The following is a 26,735-nucleotide window of genomic DNA, read 5'->3' on the forward strand; positions in this document are numbered from 1 at the left end:
ATTCGAACCCGCCACCTTAGGTGTATGTGGCTGTCACCTTAGCCACTTGAGCCACAGGCGCCGAGCCTATAATCAAATTTCTTGATTTGAGAAAATGTGGGGAGGCCGGGAATAGTTAGGTCACTAATAAAGAAAGTTTGTACTGAGAAAGCAGAAAGAAATCAAATTTCAAAATAATAAGAAAGGCAATATCAAGTTACTTCAGCAGGTCAAACCAGAGAGAAATTATGTTAGTTCCTGATGACTTCTTGGTTCTCTTATCTGTTCTGGCTATACCTCTTCCACATAGTGGATCCATGAGCATCTTTGCAATCCCTCTAATAAATTATTTTTCCATGGGTGGATAAAAAAGTTTGATCATGCAATGTGATCATTGTTAATATCAGTTTATTAACAAAGTATGTATTTTTGAAGTCCATATCACACTATAACTTTAAGTGTTTTATCAATATATGAATACAAACAAATAGTAATACCACAGACTGACCTTTTCCCTGAAGCTGTAGTCTAAGAACATGCTATGTATTTATACCTAAATGTCACACCAGTACACCAATACTGACCTTCATAAAACTAAAAATCACAAAACTTCCTCCCAAAATTAATTCCATCTGATTCAACTTTCTTATGCTATTTCTCCTGACTCTAGAGCTCAAAATACAGTAATCCCTGACTCTCCTTCCTTAAAACATTCAATATGTCAAATATGTTATAATATTAGCAATTTATTACTTAGTTTCAGGCTGATTTTTTGACTTATTACCTCATCTAAATCTTGCAACAACCCAAACATGTAGGTGCTATGTTTATCACCTTTTTATAAAGACAGAGATAGCTTAGGAATCTTTCAAAGACACAGAGCTAGTAAAGATCAGGACCAGGTTTGAAATTGATTACTTTGATTCTAGAGTCCATATTATATCACAAATATGACATAAGACTAACTTACTACCTTAATTCAGGTTCTTACTAAACATTAATAGCTATAACAGTCATCCTAATTTATATGATTAATGCATCTACAACTTATCTTGCATACCTTTGAATTCAACCTTCCTTCAGTATCACTGAATTCTACAGAAAACAATGATCCTCCAATGCCCTATGAATTAAGTCCAAACTCATAAGCCTCATTTTCAATGTCGCAAAATCTGGCTGTAAGCTTTAAGCTATTGTTACAGACTCCAATTTTATTACTATTACATGTATGAAATTTGTGCTCTAGCCATTTACTACTAGTCATTCCCTCTGTATGCCTTCTACTTTTCATTTTTGCACCTTTATTTGTGCTATTTCTTCCAACTGGGAGGCTCCCTGTTCCTCTTCTGTCAGTAGAAACAATAACCATCTTTTAAAGCCAAGTAATACCTATCAAGATCACTCTGGATCTCTCAGTAATCTCTCATTCTCTGAAATAACTCTCATTGTACTCATAGCTTTTATGTTCACACCTTAATTGTACAAGCCCCTGAAGGGTTGTACAACACTATGTTCACTGTCATCTTTATAGGACCTGCTACAGTATGTATATGATAGATACACAATAGCTACAGAATGAATATTCCATTTTAATTAGAAGACAAAAATTACTGTTGTATAGAATTATAAATATGCTAAGTTCCATTCACAGAAATCAACTAATTTCAATTTGAGAATTACCCAAGTTGAGAGAAAAATACCCCAGATCTTAAAACACATACAGTAGAAACTCTATAGGTTGACCATCCAAGGGACTGTAACAAACTGTTCAATACACAGAGGTGGTTAACATAGGAACTGTTTCTACTGTACTGACACGTACATGTGGTACATGTCCGGTCTATGAAAATTATGTCAGCTTAAGGAGGTGGTCAATGTATGGAGGTGGTCAACTATGAAATTTCTAAATTAGTTCATTCAAAAACTAAATACACAACTTAGCTTGAGAACAGTGAGGTAAAAATCAAGTTAAAATTCCATTTTCATAATGCAATAAAACCCTATTCATTCTTATAAAAGTTTTCAGTAAAAACAATATTTAAAATAGCTTCATCCACTTTCCTAGATTCAGCAAATGTTTTAAAAGTAGTACTACTATATTTTTAAAACTAAATCAAATGTTTCTCGCCCAGCGAGCTACTGGTCCAACATCCTAGATGGGACCTATTGTCCACATACTCCATTTTCAACAATATACTAATATTCAACAAATATTTACTGAGCATCTAAAATGTGCCAGGCAGAGACAAAAAAACCCAAACTATACACAAGGTAGTGAGGACAAAGACAATAAAAACAAAAAAGTAAAACTTACAGTATATCAGATGATCTACTCTAGAGAAAAAGGAGATAGAGTATGCTGGGATAAAACAGGGGAAATGAAATAATTTTACATTTAGTAGTTAAGGAAAAGCTCACTCATCAGAGCAGAGGCCTGATGGAGATAAAGAAGCTAACCATGCAATACCTGGGGGAAAGCAAACTAGACACAAGGGATAATAAATACAGAGGTCCTGAGACATGGTATCATTCCCTCTTCCACCTTTTCCACTAACCCAAAGCATCAGAACAAGTATTGACTAAACTTATCTTTCAGCTTAGTTTGACAGAGCAAAGACACTGACATTGAAAGGAACAATGGCAATATAAACTAAACAAAGATCGAGTCCAAAGAAATGAGAAAAATATGAAGCAATGGTGCTCAGTGGATTCTGTGTGTTGTATAACCAAAACTAATCATCAATGCCCTTAGAAAAAGTCATCAGTAGTTCTGTATAGTAATCAAGCTATATACTTCTCTTTATTTTAAAAAGAAAAAATAAGAATTATAAAGACTATACATTAATTTCAATAATTCCAGTAGCTTAAGAAATTTACCTCAAAACTGAAAAAGTATCCCTTTACTAGGAAACTTAAATGAATTTTTAACATTCAAATATTTCTGGAGAGCCTTATTTTTGCTCTCATTTAAAAAATGTAGATACATGGAGGTTTCATCTTGACACTGCCTGTCTACTGAAATAAATTTAGCTAGACAACAATGGCTAATCACACCTCTGGTCTAAGAATAAAATGAACAGAACTCTGTAATGTCCAGTAGTAATCATTTGAAGATTTTCAAGTTAGGGATCTCAACATTAAGTGAAAAAAGTTACAGCAAACTACAATGAGATAACACTTCAGACCCAGTAGGAAGGCTATGATCAAAAAGAGACAACAAGCATCAGCAAGATGTGAAGAAATGGGAATCCTCATGCATCTCAGGTAGGAATGTAAACAGTGAAGTTGCTCTGGAAAGCAATCTAGCAGTTCCTCAAAGGAATATTCTTTAGCAGTTTTAAAAATGAAGTATTGACACATTCTACAGCATGGATGAACTTTGAAAACATTACACATGTAGTAAATGGAAGAAGCCAGTCACAAGGATCACATAGTGTATCACTCCACTTATACAAAACACCCACAATGAGCAAATCTTATGCAGATAGACAGTAGATTAGTGGTTGCTTAGATAGAGATGGGAGAGATTTGCTCCACAATGAGCAAATCTTATACAGACAGAGAGAGATTAGTGGTTACTTAGTAGATAGAGATGGGGAAGAGTTGGACAAAAGTGGGGATGACTACTAATGGGTACAGGGTTTCTTTCTGAGCAATAAAAATGGATTGATATCAACTGTGGTGATTGCTGCACAAACTCCGTAACTGTGCCCAAACCTATGACATCCATGAACTGTATAGTATGTAAGTTTTATCTCAATAAAGTTATGTGAAAAAATGGTCATAATTTTTCAACAGAGAAAATAAAAAAAGATCAACTAGTTACCTGAGATTTTCTGAATGCTTCTTAAAAATACAAAACCTTTTACTTGGACGGTTACTATGAAAGCTGGAGAGACAAAAGAGATTTTCATAATTTTATTATACAGTAAGTCATATTAATTTATAACTGTGTTTCTAGTCTACACTTAAACTTCTAGTTTTGTAAATAGAAGACTGTGATGTAAATAAGAAAATGTCTGTCATCCCTGTGTAATTCTACATTTTACCTTATATTCCATTTTACCAATTTATTTTCTAATGACACATATTTCCCTAAGCATATTCTTAGATTAGGAATGTACCCTGCCATTATATAAAAAAGGAAATACTCAGAGTTAAAAAAGAAAGTAAAAGCATCAAGTTTAATTTTTATCTATTGAAAGTTAAAAACAATTCTGAACTTTTGCTAATAACATTTTTGCTATAAAATGAAGTTATCAAAATCATTTTTTAAAATCACTTTCCAATCTTATCATGGCTGTGTGATGGGAGGAGAATAGAACCCAAATGATCTAGGAAGAAAACAGTACTTGAACTAAATGTCTCTCTTTGCCATCTGAAAATTTAAACACTTAAGAGAATTCTCTGCAATTACTAGAAGTTTTACAAAACAAATTAAAGCAAAACTCATGAGTTAAAACAATGTTTCCCCTAAGCCCAGAAAAGAAAACTACTGCACAAATGGTATAGCCGATGATAATAACTTTCTTATATCCTTTTAATTCTAGTTTGGAAAATTTTACTATACTAGCAAGCTAGGATGAAACTAACAGTATCAACATCACCTGAGCGCTTACAGGGCCCCCCTCATCTGTTTTGCTTTCCATGCTTTAAGTTACGCCCAGTAGAGTACAATAAGACATTTTGAGAGAGAGAAAGACCACAATCACATAACTTTTATTATAGTACATTGTTATAACTGTTCTATTTTATTGTTACTATTATTGCAAGTCTCTTACTGTGACTAATTTATAAATTAAACTTCATCACAGGTAGGTATGTGTAAAAAAAACTACAGTATACGGTAGAAAAACTACAGTATACATAGAGCTCAATACTACCACAGTTGCAGGCTTCCACTGGGTATCTTGGAACCCAGGAGGTAAGAAAGGAACTACTGTATTTAAAAATGCCAAGTCTTAAGTCCCCAAAACACACATTGGGAGCAGAAGGACACAGGAATTTGCTTCAATAAGTGATTCTTATGGAAGCAAGTTTGAGAAGCAGTAGCTAACACACTGAGTCAATGGTTTCTCCCAAACCCAGATAAAAGGTTAACTGTCACCAGCATAACATGTATGTATAGAAAAAGAAATATTCTAGCCAGCTATAATCCTCAGAAAATAACTCCAAAAGATTTCTAATAGTCACTTCTTCGATCTGCAAGTTACTGCTATTAGAGTTTATAAATTTAAGTCAGTATCACAAAAATAAAGTTTTGTTAGAAGAAGGCATCAGGCGGTTTGAAAGTCCTAAAATTACATATAAAAATTCATATACACAACTGTGTTTCTTCAGATTACTCCAAGATTTTGTTTGCATTCTAAAAAATGTGAACCAAAATAAGTTTTTTGTTTTTTAAAACAAGATTTATAATTTCTTCTTTCCTCTCCTCTTCAAACAAGAGAACTGTTTTGAATTATCTAAAAGGGGAGAAAAAAAATCACACATAGTCTTTTTGATGGCTTTCACAGCATCTACAACTTGTACCATATTATAAAGTTGGTAATTTTAAACTTTTAGTTGCCTGACTCCAGCTTTGAGAGTTCCTCACCTATAAAAAGAGAATTTATATCACCTCTTTGATTTACCTGTATTTAATACAAAAGCACCATATTTATAGTTTTGTGTATTATAGGAATACAAAAGTGGATCCACATCTCGCAAAAACTACCTTTCTTCTTCCTATTAGATCTCCATAAAGTTAACAATATAAAAATATTTAAAAATAAATCTAAGAAAACAGAGAAAGATTTTATTAAAATATAGTAGCACCTATGTTAAGATCTAAGTGTTAAAAATGCTACCTGGATACCATTATCAAAACCCCTTAAGTTTTTCTCTATAAATAGGTTAATTCTATTGTGTACAAATTATACCTCAAAAAAACAGGAACCCCCCCCTTTAACTTTCTTAATAGTCTTGATTCTGAGAAGTAACAATTTTATTTTCTAAGAAACAATTTCCTTAACATTCAACAATACTGACTGCTGCCTACTATTTAAACACTAGATAAGTATTTAATAATACTACAATAAAGGCAAATTTCCTGTCCTAGAGTTCACATTCTAGGGAGAAACAGCAGGGGAAGGAGATAGAGACTGGCCCAGAATAAAATGTTTAATAAATAGTTGCTAAATGAACTAATGTATATTCTTAAATAATTAATACAAGATAAAAATCAATGACAACACATAAAGTTCTGTAGTTACATGAAGGAAAACTGCAGAGAGATGGGGAGGAAGCCAGCTATCAATCAGGAGTTCATTTCAATTAAGAAAGTTCTTACTATTTCACTTCCAGGCAAAGCAAATAGTAAGCATAAAGATAAAGAAGGATTTTCAAGAAAATAAAAGTTGTTGAAGGAACTGAAAAAGTAGTTAGGAATTTGATATTGCAAGGTCTTATATACTCTAGAAAATTAAAACATCATCCTATCAATGTTAGGTAGTCAAAGGATTTTAAGCCAAAAACCAATCAGACCAGGTATGCCTATTCTAGCAGAAGAAAGGAAGAAATGGAAAAAAAGGGGGAAACTGCAGACAAAAGACCAGATAGGATGCTATCACAGTAATCTAACTGTTCTTATTAATGAATATTATTTTGTGCCAACAAACCTATATATAATGAACTCAACCAGATCTTTTAAAACAAGTCAGTACTCTGTCTATTGTACAAGAATAAATTTTTATACCAACTGTCTTTTTCTTGGAAAATTAAAAAACTATCCTTTAATGCCGAAGTGAATTGTCATTTATAGAAAGTCTTCCTTTATTCTTATTTAAAGAATTCATTCTTACCTTCCCTTTGTTATCATCATCATTTATCACATTAAGCTAAGCAAATCTATCTCTCCTACCCAAAAAGTCCAAGGCTTTACCCTCAATCCTAGAAATGGTAAGTTAGAAATTAATAGCCAGGAGAGGGGAGGATAGGTGGAGGGAGGGTAGTTGGTGGGAACATACCTATGATGCATTTTACAAGGGTTAAATTTACTAATGTTACTATTTAACATTTTACATGTTAAATTTACTAAGTGTAGGGTATAAATGTCTTAACACAGTAACTAAGAAAATATGAAGGCTATGTTAACCAGTTTGATGAAAATATTTCAAATGGTATATAAAACCAGCACATTGTACCATGCTGCATTAATGGACACAGCTATGATTTAATAAAAAAAATAATAAAGTGAAAAAAAAAGAAATTAATAGCCATTATTGTTTCAAGGAAAGCAAACTGGAAGTTAGGTTAAACAATTTGCTCAAATTCACACAGGTAATAAATGATAAAGCATGAATTTAAATCCAGATTTTTCTGATTCTTCACCACCACTTTGCCATAATTCTGAGCAAATTGTGCCTTCCTAGTAGGTATAAAAAGAATATTTATGGAAATGAACCTGGCTGAAATAAAATCTGCTACAAAATGGATGTATTAGTTATATATTTTAACTTAATTATCTCTTAGTTTAAAAAGCCTTCTTATGCATCATTTTGAGGAATAAAAGCAATATTATACAGAAATTCAATTGCACTACATTTTTTTCAGATTTCTTTTACAACCTAAAAGCTATAAGCACATAAGCCATGATACTCAACTAAACCCAAATAATGCTACTTTTTTTTTTAAAGAATCACTTTTAAATTATACATTAAATGATGCTTTTCTTAGAAAAAGTCTTACTTCAACAATGCATCAACCTTTTCAAGATTAATATCTTCTTTTGAGAATACATTTAGTACCTTTTATAATTACCACAAATAATGACTATCACCTGCAGTTTGTAATGGTCTAGGTGGTATCATGAATACAAATAGTCCTTTCTTCTCAAGGAGATAAAGCAATAAAGCAATAAATAAAAGGCAAAATAGATGAATGGTACACAATTCAAAGAATGGATGATTGTGGTGATCAGACACTTCAAGAAGAATTGAGTGGGAAGGGCATTCAGGGAAGTAACAAAGAATAAGGAAGTCACTGTAGAAAATAAATTATAAGTAAAACTATACTTTGGGTAAGATTAATCAACTAATGAGGACAGAACTTTAGAGTAATGGATTAGGAATATAAGATGAGAAGGGAAAAGACCAATTTAGAGGCTACAGAGTTGGAATGGGGCAGGAATTAAAAGTTACTCATCTTTTGATGAAAATGAACCTACTCTACATATATATAAAGACCTCAAGCAAAATGGAAGAAGTAAGAGTAGACCATTCAGTGGGAGGCACCTAAGGCAGTAAGGGAAGCCAGGGTACCACCGAAGTTGAGAAAAAGAAAAAAGGAGCTATTAAACCCCAAGAATAGTGGCAAGGGAAGCTTTCAGTTTCATATGAGGCTAACAACGACTAAGGGCTGTGACGACAGACAATGAAGAGCTGGGGTTCAATAGGAGTAGGGGAAAGGACGGAATCTGGGGCCATTTGGGAATGTTCTGAGACAGAATGGACTTGAAGGTTCTACAGGACAGGTGGGAAGCCTATGATAAATGGGGGCAGGGAATGCCCTTTAATTTAAAAAATACAAAATATTTTCCAATTTGACTTCTAATAAATTAAGGGAAGAATTAAAGCCTCTTTTGGGCAGCTATATATTTGGCAAGGAATAAGAGATCAGCATAACACCCAGCAGTTTACTAGGGGAAAGGATGTCTGGGTCCTGCTTTACAGCAAATGAGATATTAGTACAGAACACTGGGAGGCAGATGGAGCGTTAAGGAAAGCCATGATGCACAGTAGATCAAAAGAACTTCATGAGCTTCAGAAACCTGGGACAGGGTCAGGTGTGATAGCTCAAGCCTATAATCCTAGCACTCTGGGCCACCAAGGAGGATGGATCTCTTGAGCTCAAGAGTTTGAGACCAGTCTGAGCAACAGTGAGACCCCATCTCCACTAAAAATAGAAAAATTAGTCAGTAGTCCCAGCTACTCAGAAGGCTGAGGCAAGACGATCACTCGAGCCCAGGAGTTGAGGCTGCTGTAAGCTATGAAACCATAGCACTCCATGTAGACTCTAAATTTAAAAAAAAAAAAAAGGACAGAAACTGGGGACAGTGAATTATTTCCGGATGGTTCTCCATATTCACCCAAATGATTCCCGGAAAGAGATGAAGCTTAAAGAGTATTGGGGTGGTATCATGTGAATCCTGGAGTGACAGTAATGTTTGGCTTATGTTCTTTTCATGTGTCAGCGAGTCTAAGGTAAAAATATTAATACCTGCAAAACAGGTAGAAACTCAGAGTTGAATCTCCAGGAAACTAAGCATTAGAATTTGAAAATTAAAAGTTGAAAGCTAAAACTGAGAGTGGTTACCGAGAAAGGGAATGAAAAGAGGCAAGAAGAGTTGAAAGAAAAAAAGGCAATGAGGCTCGGCGCCTGTGGCTCAAGCAGCTAAGGCGCCACCCACATACACCTAAGGTGGCGGGTTCGAATCCCCAGCCCGGGCCCGCCAAACAACAATGATGGCTGCAACCAAAAAAATGGCCAGGCGTTGTGGCAGGCGCCTGTAGTCCCAGCCACTTGGGAGGCTGAGGCAGGAGACTCGCTTGAGCCCAGGAGTTGGAGGTTGCTGTGAGCTGTGATGCCATGACACTGTACCCAGGGGGATAGCTTGAGGCTCTGTCTCAAAAAAAAAAAAAAAGGCAATGAAATAGAGTAGAAGCCAAATAAGAAGAGACTGAGGAGAATCATTTCAGAGGAATAAGATCTAGTGTTTGGTGGAACAATAGGGTGATTAGAGTTAACAATAATTGATTATGTATTTCAAAATAACTAGACTAGTAGATTTGGAACATTCCCAACACAAAATAATGATAAATGTTAGAGGTGGTGCATATTCAATTATCCAGAGCTCATGATTACACATTGTATGCCTATATCAAAATATCACCTATAGCCTATAAATAGGTACAACTATTCTGTCTACATAAAATTTTTTAAAATAATTTTTAAAATTGTACATTTCACATGGCTGCCAGAAAAATTAAATAAATTAGTAAGAAAAAGTAAGTGGCAACAATGTCAAATACTCTGAAGAAGTCACACAGGGGTAAGAATCCAAACAAGTAAAAAAAATGTACATGACAGATAATCTCTAAAGGGGCAGTGTTAGTTAGTAAGTGGGGATGATACTCAAAAAGTAAAGAATCACAAACAAAGCTGGTAACAAACACTCTATATAAATGTTGATGGTAAAAAGAAGGGGAAAAAATAATGAAAATAGTCAGTAGGGACAAATCTCTTTCTTCAGGGGAAAAAGATATACTCAAAAATGTTTTTAGGCAGAAGGAAGCAGAGAGAAAGAGATGAAAACTGAATAAGAGCATGGTGAATTGGAGAAGATAAGAGACTGCGTTACCTTTGGAGAAGTGGGACATGTTTGACTTCTGAGATTAATGTCTGAATGAAGGCAACAGGAAAAATACTTAAGAGTTGAAAAATTAATTCTAGGAAAGACAAAAAAGATGATCTCCAATTGAGTAATTAGTTGGGCAGGTTAACAATAGAGAAACTAAAAATGTTTAGGGTACTGAAAAAGGATTTAAATAAACACTGTAGGTAAAAATAGAGTTCTTTAAAAAGAAAAAAGACAGGACTCAATCAAAGTTAAAGATTATGAATTCAGAATCGACTGAATCAAAGCACAGTGTGGTGGTCTAGAACTGAGCATAAAGTTCAAAAGAGGAAGATTCAAGTCTTACATTGGCCTTTCTTTATCCTAAGTAAGCATAACTACTAGGACAAAAATAAAGCTGCAACCAACACAGATGTCTTTAAGGGTGAGGTTAACTACAAAGTTAGATGAGTGCTGCTGCTAGACTGGAAAAACGTCAAAGCCCTGAATATCACTGCATAATGGGAAACCAAAAAGAATGGACAGTCTATAGAGGATTAAATTAAAATGATACTGTGGTAACAAAGAGGATACAAGAACTTAAAAGTTGATGTAAAATGCTGGCAATAAGAGGTCAAGGTACCATGCTATCAGGCTGAGCACCAGAGGAGGGAATAAACTGTGAGAGAAGTGTTGAAGCTACTAAGGTGAGAAAATCATTAAAAGCAGCAGCTGGTAGTGACAGAAAGTAACACAGAGGTCATCTTATAATATGCAAGAAACTCATTTGAAGTATATATTCTGATTTTTTTTAAAGTGGAACTTCACTTTGAATAAGCAACGTATTGAGTTTATATCTGAACTTTTGGCTATTTTTAAAAAATAAAAATCCATCCTAAAGAATTAAAAAGTATTCCCCTACTAATGAGATCCAAATGATAATAAAGTAGCTCTGAAGGCTTTCCTTGGCATAGTATAGTTAAGTACTCAAATAATCTAAGTTGGAGGAATTAATGAAAAAGCATTCCAAAAGTGACTAGAATAGTCTCTCATTTTCACTGAATGGAAATAAGTATAGATGGGATGGATGGATGGAAAAATAGATGGAATACAGAGAAAGGCAGAAAGAAAGGGAAACAAACCCAAAAAAGTTCATAGTATCAATGAACATCCTAGCCTATCAAAGTGACTGCTTTAAAAAGGATGACACTCATGAGATTACATGTATTTTCTTAATAAATGAATTTAAAACATTTAGAATTTTACTTAAAAAATAACCATTTTTGAAACACTTAGAAGGAAAAAAACTCCCATAGAAAAACTATTTCCCTAACAAACCTATCCTAATTTCCTTAGTTACCTGTTCTTACAATTTTAGTCCAGTAATATCTTAGTTACTATGCTAAGAAATAGGACCAGGGACTACTGTAGAAGTTCTTTATTGCGAGACCCTTTTAGCAACTTGAAAAGAAACACTGGCTTATAATAGGATAACTTTGTTCCCAAAACAAAAACCTTCTGAACTACAATTTTAATTGGCAATTTACATGTTTAACTCATCTTACCTCATCATATGATTTACATAGGCTTTGCTACAGCTAGTGTTGTATCTGCAAAAACTACAGTGGACATATGTAGGAAAGTGGTTTGGAAAATCTTTTATTTCGGAACAACATTCAATGCACTTGTGTACGCCCCGACGATACCTTATGGAGACATAAGAAAAATGATAAAAATATACTTTAAGACAAAAATTAAAAGGGAGAGCCTTATTAATGTTCTGTTAACTAAAGTATAAAGTTTTTATATATAGGTTTAAATTAGTTGTATATATCAGGAATGAAAGATTACCTTAAATTCCTCAACGCTGTATTGACTTTACTTTTTTTATTGCTATTAGCCAATGTGCTTTGTTTCTTTTGCATATTAGAGATTTTTGATTTGCATTTAGATTTATTTCCATTGGGCTTACTTGCATTAGATTTACTTGCATTGGATTTGGTTATATCAGGTTTACTTGTATTAGGTTTTGTGGGATTTTTAGCAGCTACATTTTTAGTCCTTGGAGGTGAGAGCTGAAGGGTAGAAGAGCTTGCACTAACGGAAGGTGTAGGTGAAGATCCTGATTGAAGAGGTCCAACTGAAGCACGAATAGTAACCTAAAAAATGAAGAGAATAGCTGCCTTAAAAAATTAATCACTACATTGATAATAAGTATCACTGTCCAACAAAAAAATTAAATACCAAGTATTTTGAAAAGAGCACATATAAATGATAATCATGTTAGTCTTCCATTTATTCTAAATGTTCAAACCAATTAAATATTAAACTTGATATTTATTCCTTTGTGATATAATACATTTTTATTGATATCAGTAATATGTTAACATAGTTATTTAAGGATAATCAGGAGTTAATGCAAAATAAGAATATCAAAAGAGTAAATTCCACAGCTATTTTTATGCTGTCATATAACTAAAAAAAAATTCACAAACAGAGAGAGTTCAAATCTCAAAGCCCAAAAATTAACTTTATAAAGGCCCGTACCTCCCTTTAACAACTATAAAACAAACATATCCATGGTAAATTTTACCTCCTTCTTTGTAGCTCACTGCCGAATATAAACACTTACAAGTGTTATGGGAGGAGTTACATCAATTCATTATACTAAATGGAGAATTTAATAGTATTTAAAATTCTCTTAAAGGGAACTGATATAAAGGTTATCATTTAGTATTCAGAAAGAGAAAATGTTCAGTCATATCTGTTGGCCTATCATCATTCTCATTAATCACTTGACTATAAGCAGCCTATGAGAAAGTCCTATAAAATACAAGTGCTAGGGCATCATACAAAAGCACTGGACCAGGAATCAAAAGACCTTCCTAACCATGTGACCTTAAATAAACAATTTAACCTCTCTAAGCTTCTTCACAACTATTAATATGGTGTTTTTGACGGATGCTTCTAACAGGCAGCAAGCAATATGTGCCTCGTTACCCTCACTGGATGGTTGCATGAAATAAATAAGAGAATGTATGAAAAATACATTGAAAGCCCAACTTTAAAGTGCTAAAAAAAACATTTAGTATCATTATCATTAATATTATTAATAAAGGGAGAAATGAGAGAGGACTGCACTGCTTACATTAGTTTTCTGCATGTCTAGTCCCAGCATGAAATGAATGGATTGCAGGGAAGGATGCTGGATAGCTTCTCTTGCTCTAGGTCTTCAGAGCATGGCTTTATATTGTTTTAGTTAATTCAAATAACAGACATACCCACATTCAAAGGTAAGTACCCAAAGCCAAAAATAAATGTATTGGGGGTTATTTCACTTTGGATTATCCATGTCTCTGTTTCCCTCCACTGGAGCAAATATTCAAGAGCTGACTGTATATAAAGAAGTCAGAGAAAACAGATGTATATAAGGCAAAAAAGGAAAAGTAAATTATAATAATCAGTATGCAGTCAGACATGTGTCTGCTCACTTACAATGCTACTCAGCAGTAGAACTTGCTTCTCTGAGAGCAGACTCAGAAATAACAGTTTCAACAAACATCTGAGAACCTATGACATTCAAAACACTATATAAGATGCTAGAGATCACAGAGATAAATAAAATGTGATTCCTAATTTCAAGCACCTTATACTTTTGCAGCTAAAACCAACACAAGACACTATCAACTGTAATACCTCAAAAATAGCCTATACTGAAACAACCCACTGACCCCGGAACAATTAATCTAGTTTGAACTTTGATAAAGTAACACCACTCTAACATAACATCCATCTCGAAACTCAAAATAATGGTTAGAAGTTTTTTCCCTAGGCACAATAATATAAACTAAAATTAAAGTCTTAATAAAAATCCAAAGTCATTTTTTAAAATATTATATTCAATAGATAAAGCCAAGCAGGAATTAATTTCTATTATCAGACAAAATGTTTAAATATAACATATATGAACTCACTTTTGTTCCAGGAGGCAATCCTTCTAGTTGTTTCGGTTTTATAAATGTTCGATGATGCTGAGTCTTGTGATCCATTTTCTCCTTGCATGTCAAAAACTGTAGTCTACACTTTGTACAACGATGTATTCCTTTTTTCTGTTTAGAAATAAAGAAGAAAAGAAGGAAAAGTAATTGCTACAACCACAAATCCTAGTCCTGTAACTGATCTAATTTAATAACTAAATAATGTAAAAATTAAAGTTTACCATCTCCTATCATAAATAATATCAAAATATCATTTCATTTTGTAAAATATTCGTTGCATTAGGATTTTGGTTTCAAAAGTATTTGTTACTACATAGGAATAAAGCATGAAAGTTCTAACAAGTATGAAGATTTGATTATAAATCATATAGCTCACATAGTAGACCCATAAATCTGTGTAATAGTTATCATTCTTCCCACATCTATGTCTCACTTATTTAACTCCCTTATTATGAGGAGATATGTCATGATTGGGATTTATTAGTCCATATAAGAATGTTTCAAAAGCATCTGAGAAAGATTATGTTGAAAGCCTCATAATGAAATAAAGCTACTTACCGCTTTATACCTCATTCTCTCTAAATTGAAGTACAAAGATGAAATACAAAGTATCAATAATAGTGTTTCTCAAACTCTGTTCATCAAGAAATGTTAATAGGTATTGTGCAAATAAAGTGTTCAATGGTCAAATATGTAAATAAGTTTGAGGAATGATAAATACTCTATCCTTTGCTTGGAGAACTGCTATGTCCACTAACCTATTAAAGCTTTGAGAAGTCCTCTTCTAAAAAAGACTCTAATTTTGAAAATCTAGGCATTTACCAAATTTACCAGTGACAATTTGAGGAAAACATCTATTAATACCTGATGGAACAATGTTGGGAAAACCCTAGAAGAGAAGATCTTGCCAAAACTTCTCAATGATAGATGGATAGATGGCACAATTTCATTTGAAAATTCTTTTATGATCTTTCCCTAGTTAAAAATCACAAATTGACTTCATGATTAACTAATGACTAAAACCAGTATTGAATAAGTTGGTGTGTCATTTAACTAATAATTAAAAATGTATTCAGCTTTTCAGCGAGTTGGTAAAACCCAATTACATGATCACATTCAGTAAATCCATCAGCTTCTGATTTTGGCAAAGGCAATGTTATTCTTTCAAGCATTCAAGAACAGAATTAGTGTTGCATCAAAATTTTTAGCCCAAAGGATGGTTTAATTGCTTGGAAAAGAACCAAGAGAAGGTATAAGCACTTAGAGCAGGTCCCAAAAATTATACAATAGAACAGGCAGAAGTCATCTGGGAAACAAGTTATGACCTAAATATATAAATAGTTCTCTGACTGTGTTTATATATGGACCAAGGTCAATAATGGCATGTCTTCTCATAATAGGGGGTTAAAAAGTAGAAATAAAGTTTGAAGAAAAAGCAGAAAATAAGATTCTAAGTCCTCAATCTTTTTTTTGTCAGTTCCAACTCATCTTTTTCCTTCCTTCTGATAACTCTCTTCAAAATCATTCCCATACCTACTCTTAAAACCTAAAATATGTGCAATCTTTGGGATATCCCATTCACTTTCTTTTTTCTCTCAATCCTAGGTTTCCTATTTCTAGCTGTCTTTCAGAGTTTCCATTATTTGTGAGCCAAACTATCACCAGAAAAGTAAGGAAAAGAAGTGGAAGTCCCACAAGTAACTCAACATAAAGTGTAAGTTAATTACAGTATTTGAAACAACTTTGCTTCCCTTGCAGACCAAATCTAAGTCATAATCAATCTTTTAGCTAAAACAACATGAACAAATAAGAACTAGTAAATCTCACCTGATGCTTCATATAATGGTGCATATAGGGTGTTGCAATTTTAATAACTTTGAGGCAAAATGGACATAGTAAGTTCTTAGTGTTTTCATGGGCTGTTCTAAAATGAGCTTCTACATCAGAAAATGATGAGGATCTAAAATTGCAAACCTAGAAACAGAAAGAAGGCTTAGTTTAACTTGAAAATGTATAACTGACATTCAATTATAAAGTAAAAACAATGGTGCAGCACCTGTGGCTCAAAGGAGTAGGGCGCTGGCCCCATATGCCGGAGGTGGCGGGTTCAAACCCAGCCCCGGCCAAAAACGGCAAAAAAAAAAAAAGTAACAACAATGAATCATTTATTTAGAAAAACATATCGGTAATGTACATGTATTACTCATCTAGCTCTGATGCCTATACAATCAAGAATCCCACTAATGCAAGCACCAAATGATAATCTTTGATACAAAGAAGTTACTTACATTCCAAATTTATAACAAGATTCCATTTTTTTTTTAATCTATCACCTCCTATCTTGATTTGAATTTTCAAGCTCTGGTATCTCTTGATCTATTGAATGATTTTGTCTGCTACATAAAACAGCATTCTCCTTTAGACTGTAAATGGTTCCTAGGTCTATGAAAGTGGCGATTTATCTTTTGCTTGCTTTCCCATTCCTTCATATTCTTAAAAAATATAGCCCCAAGGTATCTGGTAGAATTCTTTACAACTTGTATTTCCCTTGTATGCCTACATTCTTCCCTATATAATAAGTCCATATGTTTGTCTTTCTCTAGGAGGGCTCTCCTTTGTCCAGTACAGGAGTGGACAAATAACAGCCTGTGGACCAAATCCAGCTATCCAAATCCAATCTATCCCTCATTTGATGCATGAGTTATGCCATGGGACTTTCCACTAACAAATTATTTATAAGAGGAACTATAATTTTAGTAATGAATTTTATCTAAGTATTTTTTTTTTTTTTTAGACAGAGCCTTAAGCTGTCCCCCTGGGTAGAGTGCTGTGGCATCACAGCTCACAGCAACCTCCAACTCCTGGGCTCAAGTGAGTCTCCTGCCTCAGCCTCCCAAGTAGCTGGGACCACAAGCACCTGCCACAACACCTGGCTATTTTTTAGTTGCAGCCATCATTGTTGTTTGGTAGGCCCGGGCTGGATTCGAACCTGCCACCTTAGGTGTATATGGCTGGGGCCTTTAGCCACTTGAGCCACAGGCGCCGAGCCTATCTAAGCATTTTTAAAAGACTAATATCATACATTAAAAGTATATGAAATTCATATTCAACATCCATAAATAAAGTTTTATTGAAACACAAACATTCCCATTCATTCACTTATTGTCTATGGCTACCTTTCTGCTACAATAACATAGTTGATTAGTTTCAACAGAGACCACATAACCCTCAAAGCCTGAAATATTTATTATCTGGCCTTAAAGAAAAAAATTTGCTGACTTCTGATCTAATCAGCTTAAATTCTATACCCAAAATAACACACAAACAAACCAAACCACTTAAGAAAATAATAAAATGTGTGTGTACCTGGCAGACATATGGCATTTCACCAGGTTTATGATTATCCTTCATATGTTGTAAAAGGACATGTTCTGTTTCAAATGATAATTCACAGATTTTACAAATGGCTAAAAATGAAAGGGAAAAGGCATTACAGCATTTTATGATACAAATAGAAAAGCTACATTTTGTACATCTATATCAACAGTAATAGTAGTAGTGGTGGTGGTGGTGAATACTTAATACAGTTTTTAACTCTGTGCCAATCACAGTGCTAAGTACTTTACCTACATAAACTCAATTCCTCTAACAACAGTACAAGGAAGGTATTTCTATATCTCCATTATTCAAATGTTAAGTAATGTGGTTGAAATCATGTAGTTGTATTAAGAGGCAGATCTATAGGTATTAGATCTAGGAAGGTATGTCTATATCTCCATTATTCAAATGTTAAGTAATGTGGTTGAATTCAAGTAGTTGTATTAAGAGGCAGATCTAGGATTTGAATCTAAGGATACCTAAAATCCAAAATCTGTGATTTTAACTACAATTGAAGCTCAAGTGAAGGACACTGATTTCATATTTCAAAATGATGATCCAAGGAACTTTAATATTAGTAACTAATTTTATATAAAAGTTAACTTTTTCAATTTAACTCTCAAATTCCAAATATACTCCCTATTCTTATTTTTCTAACAGACTTAAGATTTTCTCACATTTTTATCATCAAAATCAATAATATTCAATATTTAAATGAAATTATAACTCACTAGAAAATTCATGAGGGGTATGTGTACTTTCAATGTGACACTGCAGCTGAAATGGTGTGGGAAACTGACGGTAGCAATGCTGGCAGGTGGTGTGGTTTTCCCAGCTCTCACTGCTCTGCTTCTCAAGTTCCAAATGGTGTTTCATGTGGTTCATAAACCTATAAATGATTGTCAATAGGCGCAAAAATTCAGATTTAAAAACTAAAGGAAATCTCACAAATAAATATTTAAACCTAAATCTTAAATATACAGGTATTACTCAAAATAAAATCTCAAAATTCTTTAAGTCCTCTAGAAAAGTATGCACTATAAATAATCACTTTTGGCTAAATAAGCTTCTTTTCATCTTTGTTTTAAAAATGTGTCATTAATGTAATTGATCTGAAACATCACTAATTTGATAAAACTCTTCATCATTATTTCAGATCATTAAAAATTTTTTTGGATAAAAGATCAAGCTTCTTTTATACCTGAAATCCTATTTACATTTTAAAACAGAGTACTTAAAGGAAAGAACCCCCACCACCAAAAGCAGCTACAGAATCAGGAGAGAAATCTTTTAAGGTCTTCAAGATATACAATAGATTCCAGCTGCTTAAAAGACAAATTACTGGTATTTTTACTTGTGTCTTTGTTTCTAAATGCATGTAACAGCAATTTTAATGCCTACAATTACAAGAACCTTTTGTTTTATTTAATGATACTGGTTTACTGTTAGCACAGACTGTTCATTTTAACTTGCAGACTATGCCCTTTGCAGGCAACGTCCATTTTTCAGTTTTACATTCTGCTATTTCAGCTTCCTTATAAGGGTTCTTTTGAATAGAACTATGACCTTCAACAGTAGAGACTTCAACATAAATGGGAGTCCCTATTTAAAAGAGCTTACTGAAGCTTTTTGCTGAATTTGAGAGAAAGTTATTCAATCAAAACAATTTTCAGACTAGGTCAACTATTAATAATTCACTTTGAGCCCCTAAAGGAAATAATCTTGAAAGTAGGTGATCATGTCATCAATCTGGATAGCAATCATCAAGGTTATAACACGTACCTCTTTTTCATACATTTACAACACTAATTCTCTTTAGAATGGAGTTATGATACACCTTGAAATATCTTTTCCTCCTTTAACATCAGCTCTATTAAACACCTATAGAAAATTCTAGTATTGGTTATATATTTACAAAAAGAGTAAATGGTATGAACCATAAACTTTCAGCTCACACCATTCAGCCCTTAAAGTCTGACAATATAAAATAATCCCTTAAAAAGCTAGCTTCTCTCAATTATTAGATGAACCTTCATCAGGAACTCACACTTCTTAAACCAATAGATAGAAATGAAGGAACAAAAAAAGCAAATTTCTCAGAAAGATGTTCACAGAACAAAAACCTAACTATTTTTAGTGATACTCAATGTGGGGGGTGGGGGGAATGCCACACCACAATATGTAGATAGGGTGCAGAGAAGAAACATTTAGTTATCAATTTTTTACCATTCCCTAAAAACATCCAGTTGCCTTCCTAGTTTTACTGTTAAGGCAAAATATTATGTAATAAATTCAACTTCTTTGGTCATGTGATATTTACTATTAAGGTTCCATTTATTAAACAATCAGTACTTTTTAAAATGCTCAATTCCTGAATGTTATCAGATATAATTTGCTTAAAATGTCTAAATATTCTGGTAATCAATACATTTGAAACTGTCTTTGGAAACTGACAAAAAGGAATTTTTCATTTTCATGTTTGATGTTAAAGGGGCTAATCTTAAAGGAAAAGCCAAAATATTGCTGAAATAACTTGTAATACATGAATATTTAAGAATAACAAAGACTAATTCAATGAATCACATTTCTTTGCACTTTGCCATAATTTTGTGATTAAAATGATAAAACTATGGGAAGAAGTGGTATAGTTCTTTTATAATATGGTTTCAGTGTTATATCTCAAAGCAATTTTATTTCTGTCAAACTAGTAGGATTTTCAGCTATTGATGGCACTTAAAGCTTGATAAAAGAGGGTAAAGAAATATGAAAACCCATATAAAGTAAGATATATGAAAGAACTTTGAAAACTATAAAGGACTACCATACAGAAACCATGACGAATTATTGTAAGAGTGTATCACAATGTATTTCAGGGCTTTTCTGTATGCTTCTTTTTTGGACCTAAGAACTCAAAGGAAAATAAATAAATAAATGCTGGGCCTGGAAGTAACTGTAGGTACATTAAAATGTGAATTGTAGATGACAGTTATCAAGAACAGACATAAATATACACTGTACTTTGAAATGGATCCAAAAAATCAGATAGCTTGAAGGCAGAATAATGAGATAAAGCAAGTATAGTAAAATGTTAATGGTAGAATCAAGGTGGATAGTGTACAAGTGCCCAATGTGAAATTTTTAAAACTTTGCTAAATATTTAAAATTTTTCATAATAAAATAGTAGACAATCTTAATACAAATATGAGACTATTTAGCCAATGAAAAATATCATTCAATATATCTTGTTACTTCATTATTACTAAAATGTACATAGAATGACAGCTTTGTAATATGAATGTAACTCAAGGATTACAAAGTATAAGCTCCTAAAAATGAAACCACTTGTATATATAATCTTCAAAATTCCATTGGGAATTAAATCTCTAATTTTTAAAAGTGTTAAATTTTAAAATCAAAGCAGACATGTCTTTCAAAATTGGTACAACTCTAAAACAGATCACTTTTCCCACAAGATAAATGTTCCAAAAATTATAAATATAAATGCAAGATTTAAGCATTAAACAGATTAGTATGTAGGAGATCAAACTGGACAGACACAAAGAAGTTCTTCTCATGATATGAAGATAAATGAAATTCAAACACAGCTAGAAAATTAAATATATCTAATGAAAATTCTCATTCTCTGCTAAAATAGAGGAAAGTTCATTCTGTCTTAAGTTAAAATAAACATTGTCCTTTCTTAAGCTGTGTGAAAGAAATACAACAAAGTATATACAGGAATCAAACTCTAAAATACAAGACATGATGAAAGCTTTTCAATAAGAGAATAGGCCTTTGTTCTTAGTAGAACATGTTAAAATCGCTTACATAGAATAGCACAGAAAAATGAAAGATAAAATACAACATTTATATCTGTAGCATTCCAATTTTCAAACAGAAATAAAAATAAGTATTTACATACCTAATATTATTTTTTAGAATTTTCAAGCAACTGAAGCATTTAAAGGTTGTGTGAGTCTTCTGTTCTTCCTGGACATCTCCTTCATGTTTTCCATAATAGAAGTCATTAACTAACATGATCAATTTTCCTTTCTCTGAATCAGCAGTTGCATTTTTAATTGCTGTACTTGAGAATTCTGTGTTAGCCAGTCCCAAAAAGTTATTGATCATGTCTGGACAACAATACTGAAAGACAAAAAAATAGAAGTCTTACTAGTCTTTAAAAAAAATGCACCAAAAAGTAAATCTGTGTTTACAGTTGAGGCCAGATAATGTAAAACTATGCTTGGTACTATATCTGGAAAAATAGTCACCAAAAATTTGTGGTGCATAGCCATATTTTAATAAACAGAAAAAATTTTCAAAAAGAAATGAAAAACCCTAAAACCAAAAGTTAGTTATCAAACAAGTTTTCCCTTGCAATTTAACTTTTCAGGTGTGAGTATCTAATAAAAATTTGTTCCTTTACGAAAAATGATTTATTTCGTATCTGTGTCAAGATATACAGAAAGGAAATATAGTTTTATATGCCTTGATATATATTTTGTTATGAAGTGATATACGACATTTCATAAAGCCTGATTGGAATTAGACTTTGAATACAGCTAACCTGCCATTCCCCAGATTAAGGTACTAGAAAGCGTATGGGACACAAAAAAGAAGCATCAGTTACATCTTGAAAACTTCCAACATATATTTTAAAATCTAGAATGCCTAAATACTGGAAATTTACTTTCCCATGAATAAAATCAAGATATCACTATCATAAATTGGTTCTTACATAGAATACTTTCATTATGAGCTTTTTAAAAGAAATACAATATAATTATTTTATTTATTGTACGTAACTGTCAGTTGTAGGATAGCTCTAGGACAGTTTTTCTCAGTGGGCAATGAGAAGAGGACATGCATTAGAAAAATCAAAAGTAGTTGTTTAAACCTAATAAACCACAACATCCAGAGTTAGGGCTCAGAAATCTACATTTTTTAAACAAGCCACTCAGATGTTTCTTTTATAACTTAAATGCTTCCTATAAATTATGAGCAACATCATAAAGTTTGAAAACCTAAATACAACTCTATTCCATTTCTAAGATTATAACATCAACTCCTCTCTTACAAGATATAAAATGTTAGATCACTGACGAAACATTCTATATTAGATAGTCAGTGAGGGGATTAAAAAAATTCCAACAGTATTAAGAACAATAAATCTATCATATCGATGAATATAAACTGAAAGGAAAAGAGATTTTCATATAGCGTCATGAAGGAAATATCAACTTTGCTAAGAGCAAGGGCACATCAAAAATAAAGTGATTCAGAACAGCTGACAAAAAAAAGGACAAACAAAGAAGATTTCCAGGCAAATGGAAACCATAAAACAAAAACAGGGTTGTAAGCCTAACATCAAAGTAGAATATAGGCTTTTTAAAAAGCATAAGCATTAAGACCAATAAAAGGATACTTCATCAAAATTCTAAAGAATGCATTCACAATACAGTTATAAAAGTTAGATTCTTCTATATCATAAACAACAGCAACAACCTTGAAACAAAATTGTAATATATGTGTATCAAAGAGCACAGTGGTAACGAAAGATGTGGATTGAGATGTACCGGTAGGTAGTGTTTCTCAATTCAGAACAGATCAAGTAGACCAAATGTAAGTAAAGATAAAGAAATCTAAAAATATAATTAATAAGCTATATTTGGTTGATAAATATCAGATTCCATACCCTAAAAGGGAAATAATATACCTACTTTTGAGTCTCCACATAATATTAACGAGAACATCCCATTCATTCTCAAAAAGGAGGGGAAAAAAAGTATTTGTGAAAGCTTGGACTTTCCCATTAAGGACACTAAAGTTTGAAGGCTACTGACACTAATTATTTGGCCATATAATGAGAAACATGTCTATCTCAAAAAATTTTCTAAGGATTAAATGAAATAATATATTTAAAGCTTAGTACTTCGACATATGGTCTGACATAGTTTTTATTATTGTAAAATATTTGACTTATATTTTAAATACATTTCTAATGGAAAAAAACATTTCTGTGCTATAGTTACCTTCCATTTATTTAAAATAAAAGCAAAATATAATTCACATTCTAAAAATATCACATTTTTAAAAAATGAAAATGGTTATTATAAATATTAAAATTTTTGCTGATAACATAAAAATGTATAAAATAGAAAGTAAAAAGTCCAAGAGATTAAAAGAGATTTAAACTTTCCCTTCCTAGATTTGGTGATGATTCTTTCAGGTTTATGATACAAACCCATAACACTGTTCATATTTTATACAACTTTGTTCAGTAGTATGTCTAACAAGTCATCCCATGTTATTACATATAATATAGAAACCCTCTTTTTAAAAAGTTTACAGTGTCCTATTATATAAATGTGTTATGAAGTTTTCGTTGTTTCCAATACAAGTAATCACAAACTTCTACAACACATAAAAGCCATATTTTGGAGAACTGCTACCATTCTCTCCACATACAGAAGTTCCATACAAACAACATGCTACAATTTGCATACAAAATATAGGGTATCCCAAAGGTCACCCCTAAAGTTGCTATAACTAGGGAAAATGGAAAATTACAGCTAAATGTACCTGTATTTCCAAAATATTCATTACAAAATTTTACAAAGAAGTAGCCCACATGTAGATAATATTTGATAAATGTTTTGTAAAATTTTGTACATTTACTTAAAATTTCCCATTTTCCCTATGTGTAGTTACATTAGGGTGACTTCTGGACACCCTGTGGAAAGAGAATAAGAACATTCATATCTACCTTAATATGCAGAAAGAAAATCAGAAAGGATATAAAACAAACTAATAAATTTTCTTTGAGTCACGCTGGGAACCAGAAAAATAAGAGACAGTAAGATTCTTCACTTGAGGCTCAGCCCTATTTGAGGTATTTTCATGATGGTAAATACCATCCATACCATCCATTTGCTTCCAGATGTAGGGCCAGTTAAGCTTTTCTTTTTTTTCCAGTTCTTTTGTTTGTTTGTTTGTTTTTTGGCCAGGGCCAGGTTTGAACCTGCCACCTCCCATATATGGGGCTGGCACCCTACTCCTTTGAGCCACAGGTGCCAACCAGACCCTGTTAAGCTTTTCTAGCAGGATTAGTCTAATGGCGATGAATTCCCTCAGCTTTTGCTCCTCTCAGAAACACTTTACTTCCCCTTCAGTTTTGAAGGACAACTTTGCTGAATACAGTATTGCCTAGTTGTTTGGGGCGGGGGGGGCGGGGGGGGCGGGCGGGGGGTGGCCCTCCTTTCAGTACTCTGAATGTCACCTCAAGCTCTTTTAACCTGTGAAGGTTTCTGGTGTGATACTTGCTGTTACTCTGATGCAGATTTCCTTATATGGAATGACGTTTTTCTCTTGCTGTTTTCAGAATTCTCTCTTTGCCATTGACATTTGATTGTCTGACTATAATGTACCTTAGAGAAAACCTTTGTAATTAAATCTGTTAGGAGTTTTTGAGATTTCTCTGTCTAGACGTCTATATATCTTGCAAGACTGGGGAAATTTTAGATTTATTTCATTTAATGGATTCTCTATGATTTTGCCCACCTCTTCTTCTGGAATCCCAAAATCCTGATATTTGGTTGCTTTGGTATTCCAATGTCATGTAAACATTCTTCCATTCCTTTTTATTCTTTGTTCTTTTTTTATCAGATTCCATTTATTTATGCCTTTATGTATGTGTGTATTTATTTATTTTTGTTGTTGCTGTGATTGTCTTTGGGGTCTTCTTCATAAATTCTTTGCCTAGGCAAAGACATCTATAAGAGTTTTTCCAACTTCTTCTAGAATTCTTTTTTTTTTTTAATTAAATCATTGCTGTGTAACATTAATGCAGTCATGGGGTACAGTGTGCTGGTTTTGTATACAATTTGAAATATTTTCATCAGACTGGTTAACATGGCCTTCATGGCATTTTCTTAGTTATTGTGTTAAGACAGTTATGTTCTACATTTAGAAAGATTCATCTTACAAGGGTACATGTGAATCTTTATTCTTTTTTAAAATCCAATTGGGTTATTTCCAAGATCTGTCCTCAAGTTTGGAGATTTTCTTCTATTTAGTTTTCTTCACTTATTTAAATTAAAATGATCCCAAAGCTAAATATACTGATAGAGAACTTCAAACCACTGTTTGGCAGGGCCCTTCCTGCCCATACCACAAAGCTATTATATTATGAGGACATGTTATTCCTTCCCCTATTCAATAAATAGGATTAAACTTTAATTATGTACAAGGTAGTGAACATAACATAGTTCTGTATTTTAAAGGAAAAATAGATATTAATCTACTAATTATGCAATCCAATATATGATGCAATAGTCTGAGCATTACTGAGAGGTAACAGGATGCTATGAGACCATACAGAGTGAAGTTATGATTTAATTTGGGGAAGAGAGATGAGATAAAAGGCTGTAGGAAAGCCTTCTCTGAGGGTTACTGAGAAAACTGAATGCTTCAGAAGCTTGGAGCCTGGAGCCTTGCACATACAGCCTGGAGCCTTGCATATACAGCAGCCACTTAATGAAGCGATGATGATGATGATGACTGACAATGATGCAAGTGTAGTATCAAGTGGAATTTTTTAACTGCTTAACCAAGGTATAGTCAACATAAAGTATACACATTTAAAGTAGACAATCTGATAAATTCTGGCATATAAACATTCTATTCAAATTACCAGGTAATGGACATACGCTTTCACCTAAAACAACACACACATTATCACTCGTGTTCCTTTGTCCTCCTTCCCTTAGCGCCTCCTGCACCCCAGTTCCAGGCATCCACTGATCTCCTTTTATCACTACAGATTAAACTGCACTTGCTACAGTCTTCTAAAAAAAAAAAAAGATTCTTCACTTGTGGCTCAGTGCCTGTGGCTCAAGTGGCTAAGGTGCCAGCCACATACACCTAAGGTGGAGGGTTCGAATCCAGCCCCGGACCCGCCAAACAACAATGACAGCTGCAACCAAAAAATAACCAGGCGTTGT

General features: G+C 33.1%; 1 protein-coding gene across 5 annotated transcripts in view; it reads right to left on the reverse strand.

Moving 5' to 3' along the window:
* ZNF280D (zinc finger protein 280D) overlaps positions 1-26,735 on the reverse strand; it is a 92,465-nt gene that overhangs the window by 24,934 nt on the left and 40,796 nt on the right. For 4 of the 5 annotated variants that reach the window (XR_002771949.1, XM_012801978.1, XM_003784375.2 and 1 more), the window contains exons 10-17: positions 21,653-21,876; positions 18,462-18,619; positions 17,719-17,819; positions 16,180-16,326; positions 14,329-14,463; positions 12,206-12,513; positions 11,920-12,060; positions 3,806-3,868 (exon numbers count right to left, since the gene is read on the reverse strand). Coding sequence is in view for 4 of the 5 variants with exons in the window: in XM_012801978.1 (XP_012657432.1) it covers positions 3,806-3,868; positions 11,920-12,060; positions 12,206-12,513; positions 14,329-14,463; positions 16,180-16,326; positions 17,719-17,819; positions 18,462-18,619; positions 21,653-21,876 (1,277 nt within the window). In the remaining variant the exon portion in view is untranslated. The remainder of the gene's footprint in view (positions 1-3,805; positions 3,869-11,919; positions 12,061-12,205; positions 12,514-14,328; positions 14,464-16,179; positions 16,327-17,718; positions 17,820-18,461; positions 18,620-21,652; positions 21,877-26,735) is intronic. The other variant, XM_023510058.1, reaches the window with a different exon arrangement.

This window comes from Otolemur garnettii, unplaced genomic scaffold (assembly GCF_000181295.1).
Source record: "Otolemur garnettii isolate 467f Iridium unplaced genomic scaffold, OtoGar3 scaffold00011, whole genome shotgun sequence".
NCBI classification, from domain to species: domain Eukaryota; kingdom Metazoa; phylum Chordata; class Mammalia; order Primates; family Galagidae; genus Otolemur; species Otolemur garnettii.